At 33.4% G+C, this 24,693-nt stretch overlaps 1 protein-coding gene across 1 annotated transcript in view; it reads left to right on the forward strand.

Annotated features, from left to right (window-relative positions):
* The window catches only part of LOC114325626 (neuromodulin), a 161,947-nt gene that overhangs the window by 109,476 nt on the left and 27,778 nt on the right, over positions 1–24,693 (forward strand). The window contains exon 3 of the mRNA XM_050658155.1: positions 18,126–18,238. Within this exon, the coding sequence (XP_050514112.1) occupies positions 18,126–18,238 (113 nt within the window). The remainder of the gene's footprint in view (positions 1–18,125; positions 18,239–24,693) is intronic.

Here is a 24,693-nt window from a genome sequence, read left to right on the forward strand (position 1 = left end):
CGTGACTTTCAACCCTTACATCGTCAACTCTTTTCATAAATTACATTATAAATTTGCTCCTCATATTATCTTTGCTTCCCCTAGTTATTTCTTGCTATCTACATTTACACTTTCAGACATTTCACTCAATTTTCGATAAGTATCTAATCCTTTCTTCAAAAAAAAATTCTTTTTTCTCCCAAGTAATTCATTTTAATGATATTTACAACATCTATTTGTCACAACATTTGCACCACTATATCTAGTCAGTATCTCTCCCATACTCTTCACATCATCTTTGTCAACCTGGTCTTCGTTTAGTGTCGAATCATAACCATTTCACTTTCTCAACTCATTCATCCAACAATACATACAATATTTCAATCAAATTTCTCACATCAAGTTATTCTATCAGCCCACCTTCTACTCACATCATCAGGTTTGTTTGGTCGTTGGGTCTCTTGAGTTCCCAGTCTCTCAATAATTATCATCATTAATTGTCATAATTGTGATATCAAAAGAAATTTTTTTATCCACAACGTCATTTATCTATCAACCGTTCTTTTATTCTGTTTTACCTTTTAATTTAATTAAACTAAACACATTTTTAAAAAAACTTTTCCCCATTTACTCAATAATTTTACTCAACACCTAACTTCATCTGACCTCACTTTAGACATAGCTTAGATATTTTATCCAATTTTATTAATTTTTCTTTGCCCTAGATGTTATTTTACATAAAAGGACAGAATAAATAAATTCGGACTAAGCTTTAAAACAACCTTTTCAGTCATTTAAATTAGTGTTGATGAATCCATCTATGTCCTATTAACTATAGAAAAGTTTTTTAGCATTTACAATATTCCTCAGCATTTGATATCACAACCCCTATTCACTTGTCTCATCTTCATGCAGCCTTTTTTATCAACCATCATTTGTGTTGGTTCAAAAATATTAATTATCTAATTTGAACACAAACCGCAAAACATGTATTTTGGCTTGCCATGTTCACTTCATCAATTTATATAATACACCTCATTGATGATTTTGGAATTTCAAATTCGCCCATTATTTTATAAATCTTAGATAATTTATTCGCACTAAGTTCTTGTAATTTCATAATTCCAACGCACTGATGTTAGCTGTTATCATTGCTTGTACCATAAATAACTTTAAATTTAGTAGCTGCGTAACCAAAATTTCATAAAACTTCAATCATTGACAATTGTCGTCCTGACATCAGACAGATTCGCTTTTGAAGTCTCATCTATTAGTTGCCTGCCAACTAGCCTGCCAACCTGTCAGTCTTATAACAGAATGACCTAGTTACCTTTTGACCCACTAACAACGTGTGGGAGTCATATGTTGCCCTAGGGCCGTATCCTTAGGAATTTTATCCATCCTTTGGATTTTTCGATGTTTTCATTTATATAAGACTTTTGTCTGTTTTTAGAAAGGCTTTGACCTTTGTATTTTTTGATTGGCTCACCATGTTCTTGTAACACTGATGATGCTCTTGTTACAGAGCGAAAACGTTTTGTTTATATGTTTGTAGCCCTTTAGGGCTTTTTAAACTAATATACCTTTTACCAAGAAGAAAATTTTTTATTAAATTTCACTTGTAATTAATGGTATACAGCCAACTATAGGAAGTTCTTCCTTGTGGATTTTAACAAAATAAAAGGCAAAGTTTTCAACCTAATAGAAACATTAATAATATTGAAAAATATTAAAAATATTATTAAAAGATTTTTAATTGAAAACTTATTGGTCCATTTCCCTGGTAACACCTCCATGGCTTCTAAAAATTGCAAGCCAGATGGATGCTGCAGTGAAGACAAGAGGGAATTCTAAAAAAGTTGCAATTCACAACCCCCGTCTACAGCTTGGTAAAGTTCCAACGGAAAATGGACCTAGTTACTTAAAGGAGTAAAGAACAATATAAAAATAAAATAAAAAAAAAATAAATAAAAATTCCATTTTTATTCAGTTGCAATGCGAAGGCAAAACCGTCTTATTTTTCACTTAGAACAAAGAGCGCAAGACACTCTAAATCGACGATTATAGACGATTTATTTTTATTTTATTTTTAGCTAAAAAATATTTCTTTCTGAAAGTATGACTTAATTTTCAATTTTTATTTCGTGGTACTCAAAGGAACGTTCTGCATTCAAAAATTATATATTCATTTCACCCGTTCTGAAAGAATTGAAAAATGGGGATTAATAATTATTAATTCATTGAATATTAATGCCAAATTGGTGTAGCACAGTGAGACTGTATTTAATGTTTAAATAAAAACATTATATTTTTGCCAACACCAATCCTTACAGAGGTGGACAAAAGCAGTAAAACCGATGGGACTGAAAGTGGGAGAAGACTCCCTATTTACATTATACTTTGCGGACGACCAAGTTGTTATAGCCCAAGATCAAGATGACTTAAGCTATATGATACGGAAGCTAAATGAACATTACCAACAGGCAGGATTAGTAATAAATATGGACAAGTCAAAATACTTTATAGTGGGAAACGAAGACATTGAAAACCTACCATTGGAACAAGGACATATTGTTGGTGTGAAACAATGCAAATATTTGGGAGCTATATTTAACAAACGAGGAAATAGTGAAGATGAAATGCAACACAGAATCAATAAAGGTAGAAGCATCACTAGATCCCTCAATTCAATTTTATAGGACAAAGACATCAGGAAGGAAACAAAGAGAAGAATATATAAAAGTATAATGAAGAGCGCTACAATCTACGGTGCAGAATTTTCGGACATAAGTGCAAAAAATAGAAAGAAGCTACTTAGTACAGAAATGGACTTTTTGATGAGAAGTTGTCAGATCTCAAGATTAGAACATGTAAGAAATGAAACAATTAGAGAACATATGAAGGTGGAAAAAACTATAATAGACGATACTGAAAGGAGACAGCTGACATGGTTCGGTCACGTTAAAAGAATCAATGAGACTCGCTGGCCGAGAAAAATATTAGAGTGGGTCCCACCGGAGAGAAGAAAAAGAGGACGACCACGGAGAAGCTGGAGGGACAATATTCAGGAGGCAATGGATTCGAGGCAATTACATAGAGATATGTGTTACGATAGAAAAAGTTGGAAGCTGGGTGTGGAGAGGCGGCGAGAGCCGTAGAAATCCATTATATATATTAAATTTCTGCAAAAAGTAGAACGTAAAGCCAACGAAAAGTTAGTTGGGGTTGGTTATAAAAGATAATGCCTGGAAAGAGCATTAATTGGTATGATCCATGACATAATTGTATAAGAAAACCCAGACCGCATAATACCGCAATATGAACTTGAAATCTGGACAACGAAGCAAGAATACATGACTAAGCTACAGTCCTTTAAAATGTGGTACTGCAGGAGGATACTTAGAATAGCATGGACACAGAAGAAAACTAATACGAAAATATTGCGAGAAATGGGCAAAGAATACGAAATAATAAACACAAAAAAGTTACAATAACTGGGACACGTAATGAGGGGATAGCGGTATGAACTCCATGGGTAAGAACAGAACAAGTTGGTCGAGGTGGAGGTGTAGGTCGCGGTGGATGCTACTAGTTAAGTCGCGGTCGATGTCGACAGCACATAGCAAGGAGGTCACCTGCGCTGTCAGTCGAGCTAGAACCACTATCAAGTGAAGTAGTATAATGAAATTTGAATGACAAAAAACTGTGCTTTTGCGATGCTGTGTCAGTCAAGTGATGATAGTGATGAAATGTCAGCTGCAAATAATCTGATCCTCCTTCATATTTCAAAAATTCACTGTATTTAAGTGCTTTAGAAATTCAAAAATAAACTGAATACAAAAAAGGGATTATATAAAAAGTATCAATAGTCCGTTCTTTAACGGTCAAATATTGCAAAATCTCTAAATTTTAAAGAACCGCTTGGATTGACATGAAATTTGGCATACCCATAGCTAACAAGTCAAAGAAAAAAAGTGATATTGTGCCGATATGTGCTTTTGCCCTGGGGGTGGTTTTCACCCCCTCTTGGGGGGAGTTTTTATTTCATAGCTATGATGCCCGGTATCCTTAATATTGCAACTCACCATAATTTGATATGTTAATAGTTCAATAATCATATATGCCCGATCTATAAAAAAGGAGACTCCAGTGCAAAAACTACCGTCGAATTGTTCTACTATGTACAGCATATTATAAAGTCCTCACGTATGTTATCAACCAGCGCAGCGGCTCCAACCACTAGCAGAAATATTATTGGGGAGTATCAGATGTGCTTCCGATGGGGAAGATCGACAATGGATCAAATTTTTACAGTCAAGCAGGTCTGGAGCAAATCATGGGAACACGACATTGATGTTCACAACATGTTTGTAGACAAACAGGCAGAAGACTCAGTCAAAAGGAACAGACTATACTATATATTGGCTGAATTGGCAATACCACACAAGCTAATTAGACTCGTTAAAACCACAATAGATGAAACTTAGGTACGTGTATGAAAACAAAACCACCGGACACACTATTTCAAAATCTCACAGAAAGTGAAGCAGGGACATGGGCTGGCCCCAAATTGTTTAAACTGGCACTGGAGTATGCGGTTAGGCAAATGCAAATTGGGCGAGGAAATCTACTGAACAACAGAATGGTTCAACTGGTCGCTTATGCCGATGATATTAATATTATGAGTAAAATATTAACAAAGGAAACATACACAGAGTTAAAAATGCAAACGAAAAGGCTAGGTCTGGAAATTAACACAAAAAAACAAAAATAATGATATAGATGAAAAGATATATAGTCCCACAAAACATTATATATGAAGATGACATTGAAACGGCTGAAAAGTTAACATACCTGGGAGTAGAAATACATGCCGACGGATCAGAAGATGGAGAAATACGTAAGAGAATAACGCAGGCCAACAGAACTTATTTTGCCCTCTCCCGTATATTTTGGTCTAAAAGTGTCCACCGAAATACAAAGATGAGAATCCAAAAAACCAAATTCGACTGATAGCATGCTATAGCAGTGAAGCATGGGTTCTGAAAGAAACATCCAAAGACACACTAGACACATTCGTAAAGAAAGTAATGAGGAGAACACTAGGACCTGTGAGAGAAAACGAAATCTTTAGAATTCGATACAACAACGAGCTTTATTAACTTTATAAGGAAACACGCCTATCAGACTTCATTAGAATACAAAGATTGCAATGGGCCCAACAAGTGATAAGAATGGGAGAGGATAGGCTACCAAAAAGAGCACTGAACGCTAGAATGCATGAAAAAAGACTGGTTGAAAAGCCAAGAAAGTGCTGGGAAGACTATGCATGCAGAAGAGTAACCACAATCAAACAAGGATGGAGGCAAAAAATAAAGGAGGCCAAACCTCAATTTGGGCCGTAGAAGAAGAAGACGTTCAATAATAAACAAGTTTATTGATTTGTTTGTATAAACAAGTATATTTTGTTTATATAATTTAATATAATTTTGTACCTATTTTTGTATGTGATGCCAGGTATCCTTAATATTGCTGGCCACTATATTTTGATTTATTTACTAGTTCAATAATAAACAAGTTTATGTATTTGTTTACATATATTATGAAGCAAAAAATATTTAATCACTACCTATTGGCAACTCCACATTAATTATTTCAACTAGTAAATCATTTGTTTATTGTGATTTAGTTTATAAATTGCAAAAAATTTGGATGTTAAAAATAACTTCCTGAAATAACGTAACAGTTAAATTTCGAATGAGCTTCATTTACTCGCTTTCTATGTTTTGTACTCTAACCATTTGCATAATTGTTGTTTGCAATTACCTTCTGTAATTAACGGTCCGTAAACCATTTCAGTGCTTTCAAACACTTTTAAACACCGTTATTTAGCTAAGCTTTTTCGGCGCGTTTCATCTGTTTCAACATCAACAAAATGTACCGTAATGACTAAAGTTTATATATGACTAATTATTAAAATGAGCACAAAGGATAATGTCATTTTTAACCTAGATATGCTTTTTCATTCTTGCATGTGCAACAAAAGTTTTAAGAAGTATTATTTTTTTTTGTTCTTGTTAGATCTTGTTAACGTGAAACAGGTAAACATAATGTGAATTCTAGCGTCTTCTTCAGAGGCTACGTTATTCTAGAACTCCTCCCCTGATACAGAGAGAGACAGGTGGTGGTCTTTATTTTGTCTGACCATCAAAGAGACAATCTTCTTCTAGTTCTTTTCCACCAATCTCACCATACCTTTACTTCGACTATCTTCTTCTTCTTCTTCTTTTTGCGTAGACATGACTCTGTCTGTTTTTCAATGTGCTTCCAGTAAGTTGTCATTCCATCGTTTTTGTGGTCTTCCCACTAATCGTCTTCCTATTGGGGATCCGTCTCTCGCCATCGTTACTACGCGGAGTAATTAGGCTTATGTGGTCGTTCAATTCTACTCTTCTGTTTTTTATCCAGTTACTAATGGTGTCCACCTTGCATCTCCATCGTATATCTGCACTTATAGCTCTATGCCATAGTGTCTTACCTTCGCTTTTTCGAAGGGTTTTCATCTCTGCTGTTTCTAGTATTATTTTTGTCCTTTTTATCAGGTCGTGTTTCTGCCGCTTATGTCATTATTGATCTGATGACTGTTTTGTAAATTCTGCCTTTCATATTGTTTCATTCAGACAACTTGCGGCCCTGTTTTCTTTATTCACTTGATCTTCCACTTCTGTTTCGAGCTCTCCATAGAAGATAGTGTGATGCCTAGATAATTAAACTCCATGACTTCGTCTCGCTATGTGTCCAAATACCTCAATATATTTTGGTTGATAAGTATGATAAGCCTAATGGTGAAGTTAAGATCTGTTAATATTGAGATACTTGAGCGGTGTGCTATCCAGGATATGCCCTTAATTTTACGATAACCCACATTTCAATACGATGGCGAGAGGAAAAATAATTGTCGGTACCAGGCTTAGATTAGTATTCTTATTTATGGCCGTACCTTTCCAGATTGTCATAAGATTGATCGCTGTTGATCCGACCATTGTAAGGTGTCGAGGTATTCCTTTGCATTTTTCCATTTTTTGATAACAGAGTCCACGTAACTGAAACGACTGACCACTTAATATCCTGCTATTGTTCTGCTACCGTTATTTTTGTTATCACATCTAGTCTGTTCATAATATGTTCAAGTTCTACTATTGATGATGCTAGTATTAAAATGTCGTTAGCATAGCGAATATAGCTGATTTTCACATACGATAGTAGGGCTAAAGTACTTAGAAAAACAAGCAGGAATCAGCTCACATATAATAGGCTTTCTTACTAGACATGCACCACTCACAAGAAACCTGTATACCTATAGTGTAGCTGTTTCATGGAGACTAAAGCTGCACACTCTGTAGCAGAGAACGAGCCGGCAACACTCAACCTTAATATCTTGCATAACTGCGAGTCACTACTCTAAAAATTCCAAATGATACCCATCTACTATACCTATACAGGCTAGTACAAAGTCAAGAAATCACCCAAGTATTAAAAGAGAAACAAATAGATATATGCGCTCTACAGGAAACAAAAAAGAAAGGAAAAGGACAATCAAGATTAGGCGAATATATATTAATCTACAGTGGAGTAGCAAAAGAAAACAGGGCCAAAGAAGGTGTAGCATTACTAATACATCAAAAATACCAAAATCACATCAAAGAGTGTCAATATATATCGGAAAAAATTGTCACAGCAAAAATTAGAATGGAAAAGGAAGACCTGAACATCATCGGAGTATACGGCCCAGAAAATAACAAGCCTCCAGCAACAAGGGAAATCTTTTATGACGAATTACAACAAGCAGTAGATAAAGTTAGAGGGAAGATGATAATACTTGGGGATTTTAACACTCGAATAGGTAACCAAGTAATACCCGGAATTAAGCAAAAACACAATGAAAATGTTAAAAACGAAAACGGGGAACTGATGATAAACTTCTGAACAAATAACGAACTTAGAATAAACAACACATTCTTTGACCACAAAGACCCACACAAATACACATTCAATAACACCCCTGGACAAAGATCTATGATAGATTGATTATGTTGTAACCAACAGAGATATACATCCATCAAAAATAATCGACGTAACATGCCTCAATTCAGCAGATGACTTTGAAATCACGCTGTGCGGGAAAATTTACTTTCACGCACACCGGAAATTTTCGGAAACGAAATGCGTGCGTGAAAGTGGCTCTTTTAGCACGGCCGTAGAAAAACAATTTTTTACTATCTAACCAAGTACTTTCAAAAATAAACACTTTGAACCGGTCAAAGTTGCAGATGGTAGTGATGAGCAAAACAAGAACAAGACCAAGACCAGGCTAGTCTTGGTCTTGGTCTTGTTCTTGCAAGCTTGGTCTTGGTCTTGGTCTTGCAGCTAAAAGGCAGTCTTGGTCTTGCACTAGCCGGTCTTGTTCTTGGTCTTGGTCTTGCTGCAAGAGTCTTGCTGGTCTTGCTTTTTTGGTAGTAATAATTTGAACCAAACAATTTCGAATAAAATGTACATTGAAATAAATAAAGATGTGAAAAATGAAACAATATTATTTGCTTTAAAATTTTAACAGAATGTAGAATGTAGTTTCAAACGGATACCAATTTTAACATTATACAGTCACCTAATGACCTAATTATTTCTCTCTATATAAAGAGATTAGAGTATATTTTTATAATGGTAATGTTTATCAGTAGGAAAAACCTGCATTTACAACCCTTGTTGCAATTGCCTGCCTTCGGTTGTGTCACGTTGTGTTTTGCATGCTGTCGATATCTGCCGCCTGCCTTCAGACCACGTCTTGAGTCTGTATTATTGTTTATTGCCCCTGTATTTTAATAAAATGTTAAAGAAAAAGAGCTTCTTAAAGGTGCCACAAATGGTCGGGGACCTTCAATTCACGGATTTTACGAAAAGGGATAAACGGTTTATAGTTGTTAACAGATAATGATCTGCTCCTTTCACTCGAACACTGTAGTATTTATCCTACGAGGGTCAAATTTAAGAACATAAATTAAATTTTTTTAAGAGAACACAAAAATCAAATATTTTTTACTCTATTTAATCATTATTTAATATAATTAACTTTTTTTATAAACTAACTAAAACATACTTTTTAGTAAATACGTTCATATTTACCATACCTATTTATAGACCTAATACTATAACATAATAACTATACCTGATGGGGAGTTATAAACGCTTAATTCTGTAATTTGTTATCTTGCAGTTCTTTAATTTTATTTAAACTACATTGCTCTCGTAACACGAGTTATTCGCTCTTTTTATTTTCACATATTTTTGGATTGAATACCCATTATGACATTTAAAAAGTTGAAAATATTCGGATGTGGGTAGTAAAAACTAGAATTTAAAACACACTGAAATGATGCGCATGCATTTCAAGTGCGGCACATACTATTTGTAGTACTGGCCCTTTCTGGCGAAAACCTAGATTCTTCCAAATAGTCTTCAACTATGAAATCAGTAAACTTCTTTACGCGTTTGTCATCCGGGATTTTCACAAATAATTAAACTTCCAACTTTCGTTGATTGTAAAAAATTAATCCAAAAAATAATTTTAAAAATTTCCCAGCATCGGAATTTATGTCATTATATTTAGAAACTGAACCTAAGCTTTGGATTTTGCGATACCAAGCTTGACACATTACAATCGACAACCAGTTATTTTTTATTCAAGCCACAATGCTTTCACAGCATTGTGAATCCCTTTTCAAAATTTATTATGATATTTTTTGTATTAATTTTAAATTTAACGACCTACATTTTTTCTCGATTATGCGAAATGAATTGAAATAAGTGTCAGTATTTTTATTAGACAAAAAAGCGAAAACTACTGGTACATAAAAACCGTTTTTAATTGCATTTTTTTTTAAATGGATTACCCTATATATAATCAAATTTTTTTGTCTTACAAGTAATTTAAATTGTCCTTGAACTGTAGCCGTTTGAAAACTTGCCTTGTGGACACTTTGAAGGTTGAGAAAATGCAAACCGTTTGACTTAATCAAAACGACTTAAAAATATAATCAAAATATTATGTATTTTAAAAATTCGATATTGTTTAAGGTTTCTTACAATGTCAGTATATATTATTGAACTAAAAAATAAAGTTAAATAATAAAAACCAATTTTTCTCAAAAAAGTGCAACAGTCTTGCAGGTTGGTCTTGGTCTTGCGTGGTCTTGCAAGGTTCGGTCTTGGTCTTGGTCTTGTTCTTGCAAGCTTGGTCTTGGTCTTGGTCTTGCAACCAAGAGGCGGCCTTGGTCTTGGTTTTGCTGCAAGACCAAGACCAAGACCGCAAGACTAAGACCAGTCTCGCTCATCACTAGCAGATGGTATAAATAATACACATACATGTAAAGTAAATGGTAAAGCGATAACAATTAATTTTATTTAGAGTGCTAAAGAGGCGGAAATTTTCACGACTTTTTTTAACATAAACAGGGGCTAACAACAAAGGAGCATAACTCGTTTAGTTTTGATCCTCAAAATTTTTATGAAAAATAAATATAAAGCTTTTTTAAACACTTTATTTTATGTTTTCACCGAAAATTGCTTAATTTTATGGTTATTTCAAGTTGAAATATTCAATTTGGAACTTGACGAATAAGAACGTGTTTTTCATAAGCTACACCTTACTGGGTTTAGAGACTTCATTAACCCATTTAGCGCCAAAGGTGCGAAAACGCACCATTTTTTTGTAGAATTTTTTTTTGGCAATTCGTTAATTTTTTTTTAAATCTTTGTATTTTTTAAGCAACCAGAAGATATAAGTGTAACTAAATTTAATTTTGTTTAATTTCCAAACTCATGCTTTCATCACAAAAATATTTTCTAAATGTCCGACATTTTCAATCCTTCGACGCAACTTTATTTTTACTGTAGTAATTTTATCGGCATAACACTTTTGTGGTCAAATAAATTAAAACACTATTTTTTTAACCTATTTGTACACCAATTGTTATAAAAATACAAAAAAAAATAATTTCTGAGTCATCAAATCTCGTGTTTGAAAATAATGGTTCGATAACGAACCATTGGCGGAAGTCGACATATAATCCTGTCTGATCAGGAATAAGTTCAAGGTGATGCACAGGCAGTAATTTGTTGGGATATTTCTTTATTATGTGTAAAAACACGTATCCACTGTGCTTGCGCTCCGAGCTCCTGTAACTGCTCCACATAGTGGACACGTTTGGCGCTCCCGGACTGTTCACTTGTGCACACTCTGCCTCGGCGCTCCAATCTGTGGACAATTTATATGTAAGGGAGCGCATACCGTATCGATTGGAGCAGTTGCAGGGAGCGCGGAGCGCAAGAAGTTCGTGAACATAGTGGATGGTTGGCGCTCTCGGACGATGCAACAGTGTGCGCTCCGCCTCAACGGTCCAATAGTTGGCGGTTTATATGTAGAGGAGCGCATGCATGTAGATGGGAGCAGTTGCAGGGAGCGCGGAGCGCAAGAGGTTTGTAAACATAGTGAATGGTAGGCACTCCCGGACCGTGCAACAGTGCGCGCTCCGTCTCGGCGTTCCAATTGGTGTCGGTTTATATGTAGAGGAGGGCATACCGTATCGATTGGAGCAGTTGCAGGGAGCGCGGAGTGCAAGAGGTTCGTGAACATAGTGGATGGTTGGCGCTCCCGGACCGTGCAACAGTGCGTCAAAGACCGTGCGGCAGTGCCTCGGTGGTCCAATATTACGAACATAGTGGATACGTACCTTTAGAAAGACGGGTATTCTGGTATTCAGTTTTGTTATAATCTAGGGTGAAGGAGGGGGGGCCTCCATAAGGGAGGATGTGTAGTGTTGTAGACAGTAGACAATATGTCGATTCGTCCAATTTATGCAATTGGCACAGTGTAAGATACAGGATTGGAAAGTGTAAACTTCAAATATCTAAAATAATTTCTAAAAAGGATAGAGGGCCGTTCGACTTCATTTTTGACAAAGAAGCTGAAGAAGGTGTAGGCAATGTTCTAACCATATTATTTTTGTTTATGAAAACTTCCAGGTCCATTTACACTCTAAATGTTTTGAGACTTTTCACAACAAATAAAATTGTGTATTTCAATTTTTATATCTCATTTCCGCCAAAGGTTCGAAAACGAACCATTTTGTTGTTGTGACACCTGCCATTATCAAAGTGTAAAAAAATTTTTTTACGAATGTTTAAATTTATTTTACTCTAGTTAATCAAATATATTACATATTATTGCAGTATTTCTTTGCTTGGCGGTTAATGGGTTAATACACCATTTTTTTTTATATGCTACATTTTTGCTGAGAATATTATTTTCGTATATAATATCACAAGAGAGAAAATTTTGCCGGCAATATTTTCGACTGGTATGAAAGTTTGTTGCCTGGCAATTTTCGCGAATTAAATTTTGACTTAAATCACGAGACGTGAGTCGAGTGATTTTGTCAACATTTCATAAGCGAAAATTACCAAAAGGCAACGAACTTGCATGAAATCAGGAGAAAATTTTGTCGGTAAATAATTTTCCCTCGAATGATATTCGACACGACTATTTCACGAGACAATTAATGCACCATATCAACGAAATATAATCTTTATTTATTTGTTATTACCAGACAGTTTCGTGACGGATCTGTCATAATTTTGTCGCTGAGAAATCACGTCGCTAAGGAGTTTTTTCAGTAGGAAACGATGCGTTGCTATGACGTTTTATCAGTTAAAAACAGTCTAGTGAAATAGTCGACAAAATATTTATTTTCTGAGTTATTTTCGAAAAACTGTCTGAAAACGTGTTTTTTTGTAGAAAAATAAAGATTTTCAATCGCAAATAACTCAAAAAGTATTGACTTAGTAAAAAAACTCTATAGAAGAAAAATGGCTTAAAATTAGTCAGTTTATAATTGTCCGGACTTACTTTACTCGCGCATTTTTTTAACCCCGATTGAGAAGGGGTGACTTTTTTTTTTTTTTTTTTATTTATTTATTATTTATACATATGACCTGGCCTCTAGTGACTAATCCAGGTCGTTTTTTCCTGATGGGATTACAGATATTTTTTTTTTATATTTTTACATTTTTTACTCAACTATTAAATCTATTTTTACAATAACAATTTGCCATAATCTCTTAATTACGTATAACAAACAAATTTAAATAAACAATTTAAAATATTTTTGGTACTATCAACTCCCTTCTAAGTTATAAAGACAGTCCCTCTATTTTCAGAAGAGAGTTGGTAGTTTTTTTTTTTTTATTTTTTTTTTATTTTTATGAATTATGTATTGAATTATTATTTTTATTTATTTATTTTATATTGAATTATTATTATTATAATTGTAAATATCTATTTTTGAATTTATATTTTATTTTATTTATTTTAACTTTATCTTACTCAACTTCATCAGGGTTGGATTATTGGTTGTCTTCTTCTATTATTATAGATTTCTTGTTGTTTTTTAGATATTATTTGTGCGAGATTGTTTAATATTTCAAAATATTCTTCATTTTGTAATATATCTCTTATTTCAATTCTTTCTAATATTCTTCTCATTTCTCTGTGTTCTTCATTTTCTATAGTATTTTCACAATGTAACACTATATGTTCTGGTGTACCTAGTTCTCCACATTCACAATATGCATCATCTTTTAAGTTAAATCTTTCCAAATATGTTGGGTACGGTCCATGTCCTGTTAAAAAGTGTATTAAACCTTGTTTTGGATTAAAATAATTTGGAATGTTTTCTAATATTGGTATAAAATTGTATAAACGTCTAGATTTTGTTGAATTTTCATTTTGAGAAATTTTGAGAAGGGGTGACTGTCACTCCCCAAGTAAAAGCAACCAACGGCACAAATTCAACTTTGAAGTGGAGGGAAGAACCTAAATCCAAATTTTCATGCCAGCCATTCGGAATTGACCCTGAAGATTATACTCCAAAACGGTCATTTACTGGGCTAGTAGTAGGTACATAATCAAAAACAAATTGGATAAGTTTCAATGAAGATGTTTCCAAAGCCAAGATTTCAACCAAAAAAGTGCTTTCGTACGTTTCTGATTAGCTAAAAGATATCCATATTTAAGTTTAGATAATATGCAGGCCCCTAAAACACAAACAGTTTTATCTTTATTGCTACCCTAATTTCTAATTAGTTTAACCCTTAAGTACTAACATCTTAAAGTAATGGCGTAAACACTAACTAACCGTCTGACAGACGGGTTTAACATTTTAGTGGTATTTTTTGTTTTTGTTAAATATTTTAATGCAAAAAAATATCTCAATGACTTACTGAAAGTATTGATTATCTAGAAAACACAATAATTAATCTAGTTTTTATGTACTTATTAAAATAAAAAACATTATAACAAGAATGGAAGGATTGTTTGTGTACCTTTTTACTCCTGAAAAAAAGTGTGATAAAAATGAAACAAATTAAAGAATCTTAATAAAAATTTATAATCAAGTTAAACAAAGAGTAAGAAAAATGAAAATAAAAAGGTTTTTAAAAAATGTCAAAACAAAAAAAAACTGACAGGTACTATACTTAGTACAGTGTAGCAATGGTAGTCAGTGACAACATTTTCATCACAAATTGATTCCACTTCGCTTAGGTCGTCTTCTACCTCATCAAACCATTTCAAAAGAGTTTCCTCAGGGTTTTTATTCCCTTATTTGATGATTTTTGACGAACTGGGGCACATTATGTGTAATGACAAACTGGGCACAAACACTAACACCCCGTCTATTAGACGGAAATCACACTTTGAGCCTAAATATCTTTCGAATAACAACCTGCAGCCAATTGCCGAATTCAATACTACTAAAGAACAATCCAACTTGAAAAGTCATAAACGGGTGACCTTCAAAATTTTCTAGAAAGGGAAATATCCCACTTTCGACAAGCGATGCCGTCTGAGAGACGGGGTGTTAGTACTTAAGGGTTAAAAATTGTGTGAAAAGTTCAGAGGGAAAGAATATTATTCCAGTCTTGTTCCGCTTAGTTTCGAAGTACTTTTGATTAAATCTTCACCGCTACTATTTAAATAAAACATAGTTAAATCTATTACTTTTCTACGTTTATATACTTTCTTGGTGCACTATTATTTTAATTGTGAATTATACGTTTACTTTGGATGTGCACTATTGCTAGTAAGTAAAGTGCACTGTTGCCAAGCAACTCGAGCGAAGACATGGGACTTTTTAAATAGTACTTTTTTTTACTTTAAATTACAATTAATATCGGCTACAAGCACGCGTGCTTGATTGTATAATTGGATAATGGTATAATAATTTAATGTATAATTGAAGCGCTCAGAGCAACAGTGGCCTAACCTACATCCTATAGTTTTACCAAAACGCTTGAATTACGTTAAAGTTGTCCCTTATTTAAGTATTTTTAGATGCAGTGTATCTTAAGCAATGGTTGCTTGAGCCACTCTACACCTGAAAATACCTAAGTAATGCATAAATTTAATGAAATAAAAGCGTTTTGGTAAAATTGCGTACAGGAACGGCTACGTTTCGCAAAAACCACAAATTACCCCCTTTAAAGGGATGAAAAGGGGGGTTCCTGGGCGAAATTGTTTAAGAAAAAGTTAGTCTCATAATAAGCACTCCTTGATATACCAGAAAAAACCGGATTTGTGTCCATTTTGTGAGGACCTCAACCTCTATTTCTTACACTACCATTTATTGGGGATAATTTCATGCTTGTGCAAGATAATGCCAGGCGAAACATTGCAGGAATTGTGAAATATAGCAATATTGTCAGGAGGTTGCGATACCTGCCATGGTTTGGCCTACGAGAAGTTTTGACGTCAACTCCATATAAAACATGTTTGGGACATCGTAGGGAGACGACTACGACAACTACCTAATGCAAAAAACATATTAGATCAACTGTTTTTTTATTAGTTGAAATTTGGGATCATTTTCAGCAAGATGAAATATGAACGGTGATTTTCAGTATGGAAGGTCGTTATCTAGCAGTAATAAATACCAGAGGAGGCAATACTCCCTACTAGTTTAATCTTCTTGAACTCTAAAAATTTTCATTTCCGTCATGTTAGGTAGTGTTTTTGTAATACATTTTTCGCAAAAGTTTTTTATTTCAGATGTTCTAAAAGCAACCTTAAGCTTTCGGTGCTCGCGTCCAGCTTTAAGACATAATTTCTCGTGTGCGGACTGAGAGTCAGCACGAAAAAAACGCCTGTTTTTGTCCCATATTTCCCCATAGTTTAATCGGCTTGATTTGAGAACTCCTGCCAGATACAATATCCCAATCTAATGACTTATCTAATAATCCCAATCAATTAATTTCTATTAAATCTGTGTTCTGGCATCCCTTTCACGTTAATAATGTTCCCGGTGTATTTGAATATGTTTATTTGTGCACTCGCCAATTCTACTCAATGTGGTATAAATCACATCCCACATAAGAATTTCATGTTCTTATTAGATTCATGGAACATACTTTTCAGAAAAAGTATATGCTGAGAATATGCGTAATTACCATTGCGAATGTGCAGAGCAGATACTGAGTATATACTACATTACAGTACTTAAACGTTCTATGCATATACTTAGAATGTACTACCGCACTTCTTTTCAGTATATACCAAGAATATACTTTTTAGAATATTCCAAGGATGCTATCTGGGAAGAATATACTTTTAAGAATATCCCAAGGATTTGCTATATTGCTCAGAAGTATGTTTTCAGCATTACCTAATCTCGTCTTAGGTTCTACTAGTTCTACCAAGTAGCTAGTTGTTACATATTCTGATTGCATATGAGAATGTAGTTAGTTCATTCTACAATATTACTTAAAAAGTAAGTATACACAAATTTTAGTTACTTATATAAATATTATATAATATTTATCTAAACTAACCTATAAGTAACTAAAATTTATATACTTAAGTATGTGTAGTTACCTACTATTTAAGTAATATTGAGTTACCAAAATGAATCATATTTTGAAGCACCGCAAACAAAATAAAGGGATTATGTATGTTCCTAGTCCTAGTCCTTTTAGTACTTTATCGTTCGGCTTGTTGTTTCCTTAATCCCTATCCAGGTATGAGATTGTCAGAATGAAACTGGCCGTTTGCAGTTTGGTTGATTTTGGGCTTTGGCACGTTTTGATGTTGGAATGGACCATATCACGTCGATATAATTCCGATCCGACCTTTTATAAATACTTGCTTTTACGATCTCGTGATAAAAATGGTAGATGGTGTATTCTTTCAATTCTTTGTTTGTAACTAAATGTACCTAATCCAACGATGTAAAAATTACTAATGGTAAACTCGAAATGGTAAATTCATTTCAATTATGAAAACGAACATTTTTGTTTCGTTAATACAATGATGTTTAAACTTTTTTGCCATACAATTAAAACAATTTTAAGAAATTAATTCGTCCAATACTAACTACATACATAAATTTTATTAATTATTCTAAAAATAACGAAGTTAATAATCTATATAGCTAACATTATAATATAATATTTTTAAGATATTTTAAAAGTACATATAAGTATGTGTTAAGAATATACTCAAATATACTTTTAAAGAATATTCGATAAAGGTATATTCTAAGAAAAAACTTTTACGAATATTCCGATATGGTACGTACACGAATGTGCTCAGTATATTCGGTACGAGAATATTCTTTGAAGTATATGCAAAGAACATGAAATTTAGAATGTTTTTTAAGGTACATGCTACGCATATACTAAAAAGATTATACTCCGACGAATGTAGGTAGTATATGCTTTGAACATGATGCAAACATATTGTTATGTGGGATATATGATATATCTGAAACATGAAATATTGTATAAGTTAACTGTTAACCATTTTTTTAAATTTTATGTCCTCGTTTTGCTAATAATCGTATAGCATAAAACCTAACAGCATAAACAATTTTTTGTAGTCCAATTTCTAGAATGATAATATACCAATTTTGTATATAACAAAATACATATATACCAAGAGTTGTCCTTCACTTTAAACTATTCCGCAACTAGGAAACAAAGATTGCAAGATATTTAATAATAATATTTTGTTGTAATAATTATATTTATATTCCTTTCAGAATTATGCCATGCAGCAACCAAAATACAGGCGTCGTTTAGAGGTCATATGACCAGAAAGAATAAGGAAGACCAAACGAAAGACGCATCTAGCACTTCGCAGGCAAAGCCTCAGGTAAATATAGTTCTTATTTATTATGATCACAAATAAAAAGGTACATTATTACGTTAGAATGTTTTGTCTTGTAACACAAAAGATAGTATCTTATCTTATTAGTTCATATTATAAACTACTGTTTTTAATATCATATGGTATCTTAATTATCTCCCAATATTCGCCAACCTATCTACTACTTCATTACCTTTAATCTCGTGACATCCTGGTACCCATTCTATTCCGATTGAGAACCGTATACCTACTATTAGCTTCTACCATAATTTGAATAAGAAGAAGAATACTTGAGATTGATTGTTATTTTAAGTTTTCTCCTCCTCCTCCTCCTCCTACGTGCCTTGTTTATTGAGGTTGGCGATCAATATGGCAAATTTAACTCTGTTCTGGGCTTGATGAATTAAGTCATTTCCGGTTGTGTTGGTCCAATATCTGATGTTTCGTAGCCAAGATTTTTTCTTTCTTCCTGTGTCCCTTTTGCCTTCTATATAGTCCTCTAATATTACCTGGAGCTGCTCAAATTCCCTATGGCGCATTATGTGTCCTAAATATGACATATTTCTAATTTTGATATTATTGACCAGATGAGGACATGTGTTCATTATTTTCAGTACTTCTTCACTCGTAGTTCTGCTAGTGCAGGTTGTTCTTAATATTCAGGGGTACATCCACATTTCGAATAAATTCAATTTGTTGACGTCATACTGTTTATTCTCCAGGTCTCACAGCCACATAGTAATAGATAATAGTTTTTGCAAAAATACGGTAGAATTGTTTAGAACAACAAACTTAAATTACGGTTTGCACGGATATTAGTAACGAAAATCGCCTTATAAACAATGTGTTCTGGGAAAGGCCAGATGGAAGACGGTCTGTAAAGCGGCCTAAAAAAAGGAGGAAAGATGCAGTCAAAGAAGATCTAGAGAAAATGGGCGTGCGACAATGGGAATTAGTGGCACAGGACCGACAAACATGGAAGGCAATTATGAACGCGGCAAAGACTCACGAAGAGTTGTAGCGCCATTGATGATGATGATGATGATGATGATATTTGTATCTAAAACCGGCCACTCACGATACTGCGGCGTCGTTTAATTTTGTCGAATTCGACTAATTGACAACAATTTTGATCGTATGTAGTCCAGAAAGCCACTGCGCATCCGCTAGGAAAATATTCTGACTCGGATTTTCTGCACAATCTTACTCAAAAAGGACCCCTTTTAACAAATTTGCATGTTGCCAGGTGTAGAAGTGAGTCAAAAATTTTTTGAACGTTTTTTTTTTGTTTTTTCCTAAAATTATATTTTTTGCATTGAACACAGTTTTTGTAGTTTTTTGGATAATTCCAAACAGAAATGGTCTTTACTGACTTTTCTCTACAGTTGATAGCTTTTGACATATAAGCGATTAAAAATTTAAAAATTGCGAAATCGACCATTTTTAACCTTCAAAAACTAAGTGAAAAACTGAAAATTTCAATGTTGCAAAGGTGGGTAGGTAGATATTCTTTACACATCGATTGATGAAATCTCGAAGAGTTTTTTGCAATACACTATCGAAAACCACCTTGTCTTTTAATTGCTAATCAAGCGGGCGCGACACTATTTTCAACCGTTGCGTGTATGTAATATGCGTAAACATAATATGTGCGGAAAAATATTCTGATTCAATTTTTTTCACCATCTTGCTTGAAAAGGTCTCCTTTTAACAAATTTTTATATTGCCCGGATCAAACGGCAGTAATAATTTTTTTAAACGTTTTTTTTTTCCTAAAACTATTTTTTTTGCATCGGACAAATTCGAGGTATAAGTGACTGAAAATTTAAAAATTGCAAAATCGACCATTTTTAACCCCTAAAAACTATGTTAAAAACCGAAAATTTTAATGTTACTAAGATACGTAGATATTCTATGAGCATCGATTGATGAAATGCCGAAGAGCTTTTTGCAATACAATATGGAAAACCCCTTTGTTTTTGAATTGCTAATCAAGCGGGTGCGACACTATTTTCAACCATTGCATGTAGATGTAATTGGAAAACCTTTCAAGTTAAAAAAAAATTGTTAAAAAAATGTTTCGACCCATTTTTGATTCTAGCAACATGCAAATTTGTTAATAGGGAACCTTTTCAAGCAAGTTGTTGATATAAAATTGAATCAGAATATTTTTCAGCACATATTATTTATTTACGCATATTACATATATTATACATGCAACGGTTGAAAATAGTGTCGCGCCCGCTTGATTAGCAATTAAAATGCAAAGGGGTTTTCGATATTGTGTTGCAAAAACTCTTCGGAATTTCATCAATCAATGTTTAAAGAATATCTACCTACCTTGGCAACATTGAAATTTTCAGTTTTTCACATAGTTTCACATAGGCTAAAAATGACCGATTTCGCAATTTTTAAATTTTTAATCGCTTATATCTCAAAAACTGTCAACTTTAAATAAAAGTCACTAAATACCTTTTCTGTTTGGAATGATCAAAAAAACCTTAAAAAACTTTGTTCGATGTAAGAAAAATAATTTTAGGAAAAAAACAAAAAAAATCGTTTAAAAAATTTTTGACCCACTTTAGGTTGACAGGTGCATGTTGCACCCTGCAACACGCACCTTTGTTAAAAGGGGTCCTTTTTGTGTAAGATTGTGCAAAAAATCCGAATCAGAACATTTTTCCTAGCGGATGCGCAGTGGCTTTCTGGACTAATGAGACCGTGCATCCAACAAAATCGTTACAATTTTACCACAGAGAAACTTTGATATCAAAATGAGATCTTTGAATTGATATCTTCGACGATTTTGTCAAACGACACCACAGTAGTATCGTGAGTGGTGGTTTAACATTTAAATAATATCTAGAGGTCGTTTTCACGTACAATATAAAAGCGCTTATGCCACTTCATTTTATATAGCTTTTATTTAATTTTCAATATTTTATTTCATTTTTTTATGAATTATTATTTAGGGCATATTTTAGCTTAAATTTATATTTAGCCTCGAATAATTAGATCAATTTTATATTTGCAAAATACATTCCTGCAAAAGCTAACTGAATTATTTGCCGTTTGCCATAAATCAATACCTGACTAAATAGGTTAGGGCTCGTATTCATTGAAATGCGTACACTTTTGCTGCTCAAATAAACGGATCATTTAAAAAAATATATTTGATGGATAATACGGTTAATATAAAGCATTTTTATATTATTTACAGAGGGTGTTTTTAAATGTGCCACACACTTTATAGGCGAGCGGCACATCCCTAATTTGGGGCTTAGAACTCGAAAAAGCGACCATGATAGGTGAATGGCAAATTTTGGTATCATTCCTTATGTTTTTGAGGTCGCTGAATCCAAATATGAAGTTTATTTTTATCTAGAATTGGTAGAACATGTTGGAAAACATTTCGTAAAGATTACAGTTCGTAAAGATTTAAATGAGTGTGGATGGTTTATCAATGATGAAATTATTTTCCTGACTACTACGATGGATGTCTTCTTCTTCTTCTTCTTCTTCACGTGCCATCTCCGCGACGGAAGTTGGCAATCATCATGGCTATTCTGATCTTAGATGCTGCTGCTCTGAATAGTTCGGTTGATTCCCTCAAGTTACGCAACCACGAGATTCGTCTCCTTCCTACACTTCTCTTACCCTGGATTTTCCCCTGTATAATCAACTGAAGTATGTTGTATCTCTCATTACGCATAACATGCCCCAGGTACTGCAGCTTTCGTGTCTTGATGGTTTCCAATATTTCCCGTCTTTTGTTGACTCTTCTCAAGACTTCGTTGTTTGTTATATGCTCGGTCCATGATATCTTCAGGATTCTTTTATACACCCACAGTTCAAATGCTTCCAACTTGTTAGTAGTCGATGCGTTAAGTGTCCATGCTTCTATCTCTGAAAGCAGAGTCGAGAAAATATAACACCTTGCCAGCCTAACTCTCAAGTCTAATTTCAGTTCTCTTGCACAAAGTACCTTTCTCATTTTATTGAAGTTTGTTCTTGCTTTCTCTATTCGAACTTTGATTTCTTTGGAGTAATCGTTTGTGTGATTAATTATTGTGCCAAGATAGTTGTAGTTTTCTACTTTTTCTAAAATTTTACCTTTAATTGTCAGGTTTTCATCATTATTTTGGGTTTTTGATATCCTCATAAATTTAGTTTTCTTGATGTTTATTGATAATCCACAGTCTTCTCCATACTCAACTATCTTGTTCATTAGCTTTTGGAGGTCTTTAAGGTTGTCTGCTATTATGACAGTATCGTCCGTATATCTAATGTTGTTAATTGGCGTTCCATTTACCTTCCATTTACGATGGATGTACGGCAATGGAACTGCTGCAGAAATATTTTTGTTCGCGCAAGAGAAAAATGCGTTTTGATATCTGTAATTGTACTAATTCGTGCCATAACAAACTTGAAACACAAAAAATAGAACACATAACTAACAAACGATGTAGAAGTGAAGAAATAAAACTTTTAGATGTATAGGTTTTTCGTACATATCTTTTAATTTAATAATTATATTATTATATATTCATACATACACCGTCATTTATGATATTATACGTATATTTTTTAAAAATATCAAAAGAAAAAAGTTTTAAAAATAGCATCATATTCGTATAATAGGTATAGAGCACTGAGTTTCGATTTGCCGCGTTAATGAGTGTGTTGCAACAAATGCGGCCGACCCCGATTTCTAAAGTCCCAAAACTTTATTCGTATTGCATATTTTGACTTGAAATTTTCCAGAAAACTTCTTCATGACTTATGGCTTAATGCTGCGTTAATCCAAGTTATATATAGACTAAAAATATTGTGACTCAACTGTTTTAAGTAAACATGAAACTAACGAAATCTGACAACAAAATGTTTAAAAATTAACAACTCCTCTTTTAATTTGTTTAAACATTTCGAACACATCTTATTGTTATCCAAATACTTCAAAATAACAGTAAAATTTTTAAGGGGAAATATAAGTTGAAGTTGAAAAATCATCAAAATTGATTTTTCGCATTTTTGCATAAAATTTGATTTTTGAATATGTTTCTTACCAACTCTAGATAAAAATAAACTTCATATTCGTATTCAGCGACCTCGGAAATATGAAGAATGACAAAAATTGGTCATTCACCTGAAAGTTGATTTTTGTTGTCGGTATAACGTCATTTTAGGGGTTGCTGCCGCTCGCCTATTAAGGGCCAATTCTGCATGAAAAAATAATAATATTTTGCTCTATAGATAAACGTATGTCCGCAAATGCTTCGTTTCCCAGATACGGGGTGTTAAAATTTTTCTTGCAAACCGAAAATTTATTTATTTCTTTAAAACCGGTTGCGATCTGCAAATGAAATTTGGTGGATTTTAAGAGGCAGTTATGCGCATTTTTTTGACATACCTACAAATAATAATTTTATATCTGTCATTGGCGCGCATACGAGTAATCATCTTAATTTTTTAAAGAAAAAATATGAGATATTTGAAATAAAAATCATTTTTGAATTCCACGTTTAATTTTTGACACAAAATCTTTCTTGTATGCGGCGCCGTTTTTATGCAAAAAAAAATATCTTAACGCTTACAAAGTATTCGAATTAAGTTTCCATATGCATAAAAATTGGCCTGTTTTTAATATTTTTCCTTGATTTTTTTTAATATTCTTTGACTTGCACTGAATATGCTCATTGTTTTTTTCTTTTATATAGGCAGTATTGCCTGTTTTTCTTCAACGGTTCATTTTATTCTGTCCCTAGATTGTCATTCCATCTTTTCCTTGTTCGTTCTATACTTCTTCTGCCTAATGGTGACTTGTCCCTGGCTATTCTTACTATTCTTGATTCAGATATCCTGCTTATGTGTTGATTCCATTCTTCTTTTCTGTTCTTTACTCAAGTATTTATATTGTCTACCCCACATATGCATCTGATTTCCTCACATCTTATCCTGTCCTGTAGTACTTTTCCAGCAATCCTTCTTAAGATCTTCATTTCGTTGGTCTCCAGAGGTCTTTGTGTTTTGCTTGTATCTGGTAGCGTTTCGGCCGTGTAGGTGATAACTGGTCAGCTGGACATAAGGAATATACATTGTATATATTTAGATACATAAATACATACATTGTATTATATTGAGATAATCATGGCAACTGAGCTCTCTCGATGACGTGGGCAATAATCTCAAAATTGACAAATCATTTCGATTGACACAAATAAACGTCAAAATATGACAATGTAGTAGCTGAATATTTTTGGCCTAAGGGAATGAGAAAACTATTTAGTTTTAAAATTAGTTTTTAAATAAAAAATATTTTAAAAATTAAAGTAAAATTATTACTTCATTAATCATAAACCTTGTTTTTGATTTATTTATGGGCAGCCTTGCTTCAAAACTCACTCATTCTATTCGTTCAAATAGCTCTATTGCACCAAAAACTCGTACTCGAACAGAAGCTT

This window comes from Diabrotica virgifera, chromosome 1 (genome assembly GCF_917563875.1).
Source record: "Diabrotica virgifera virgifera chromosome 1, PGI_DIABVI_V3a".
Taxonomy (NCBI): Eukaryota; Metazoa; Arthropoda; class Insecta; order Coleoptera; family Chrysomelidae; genus Diabrotica; species Diabrotica virgifera.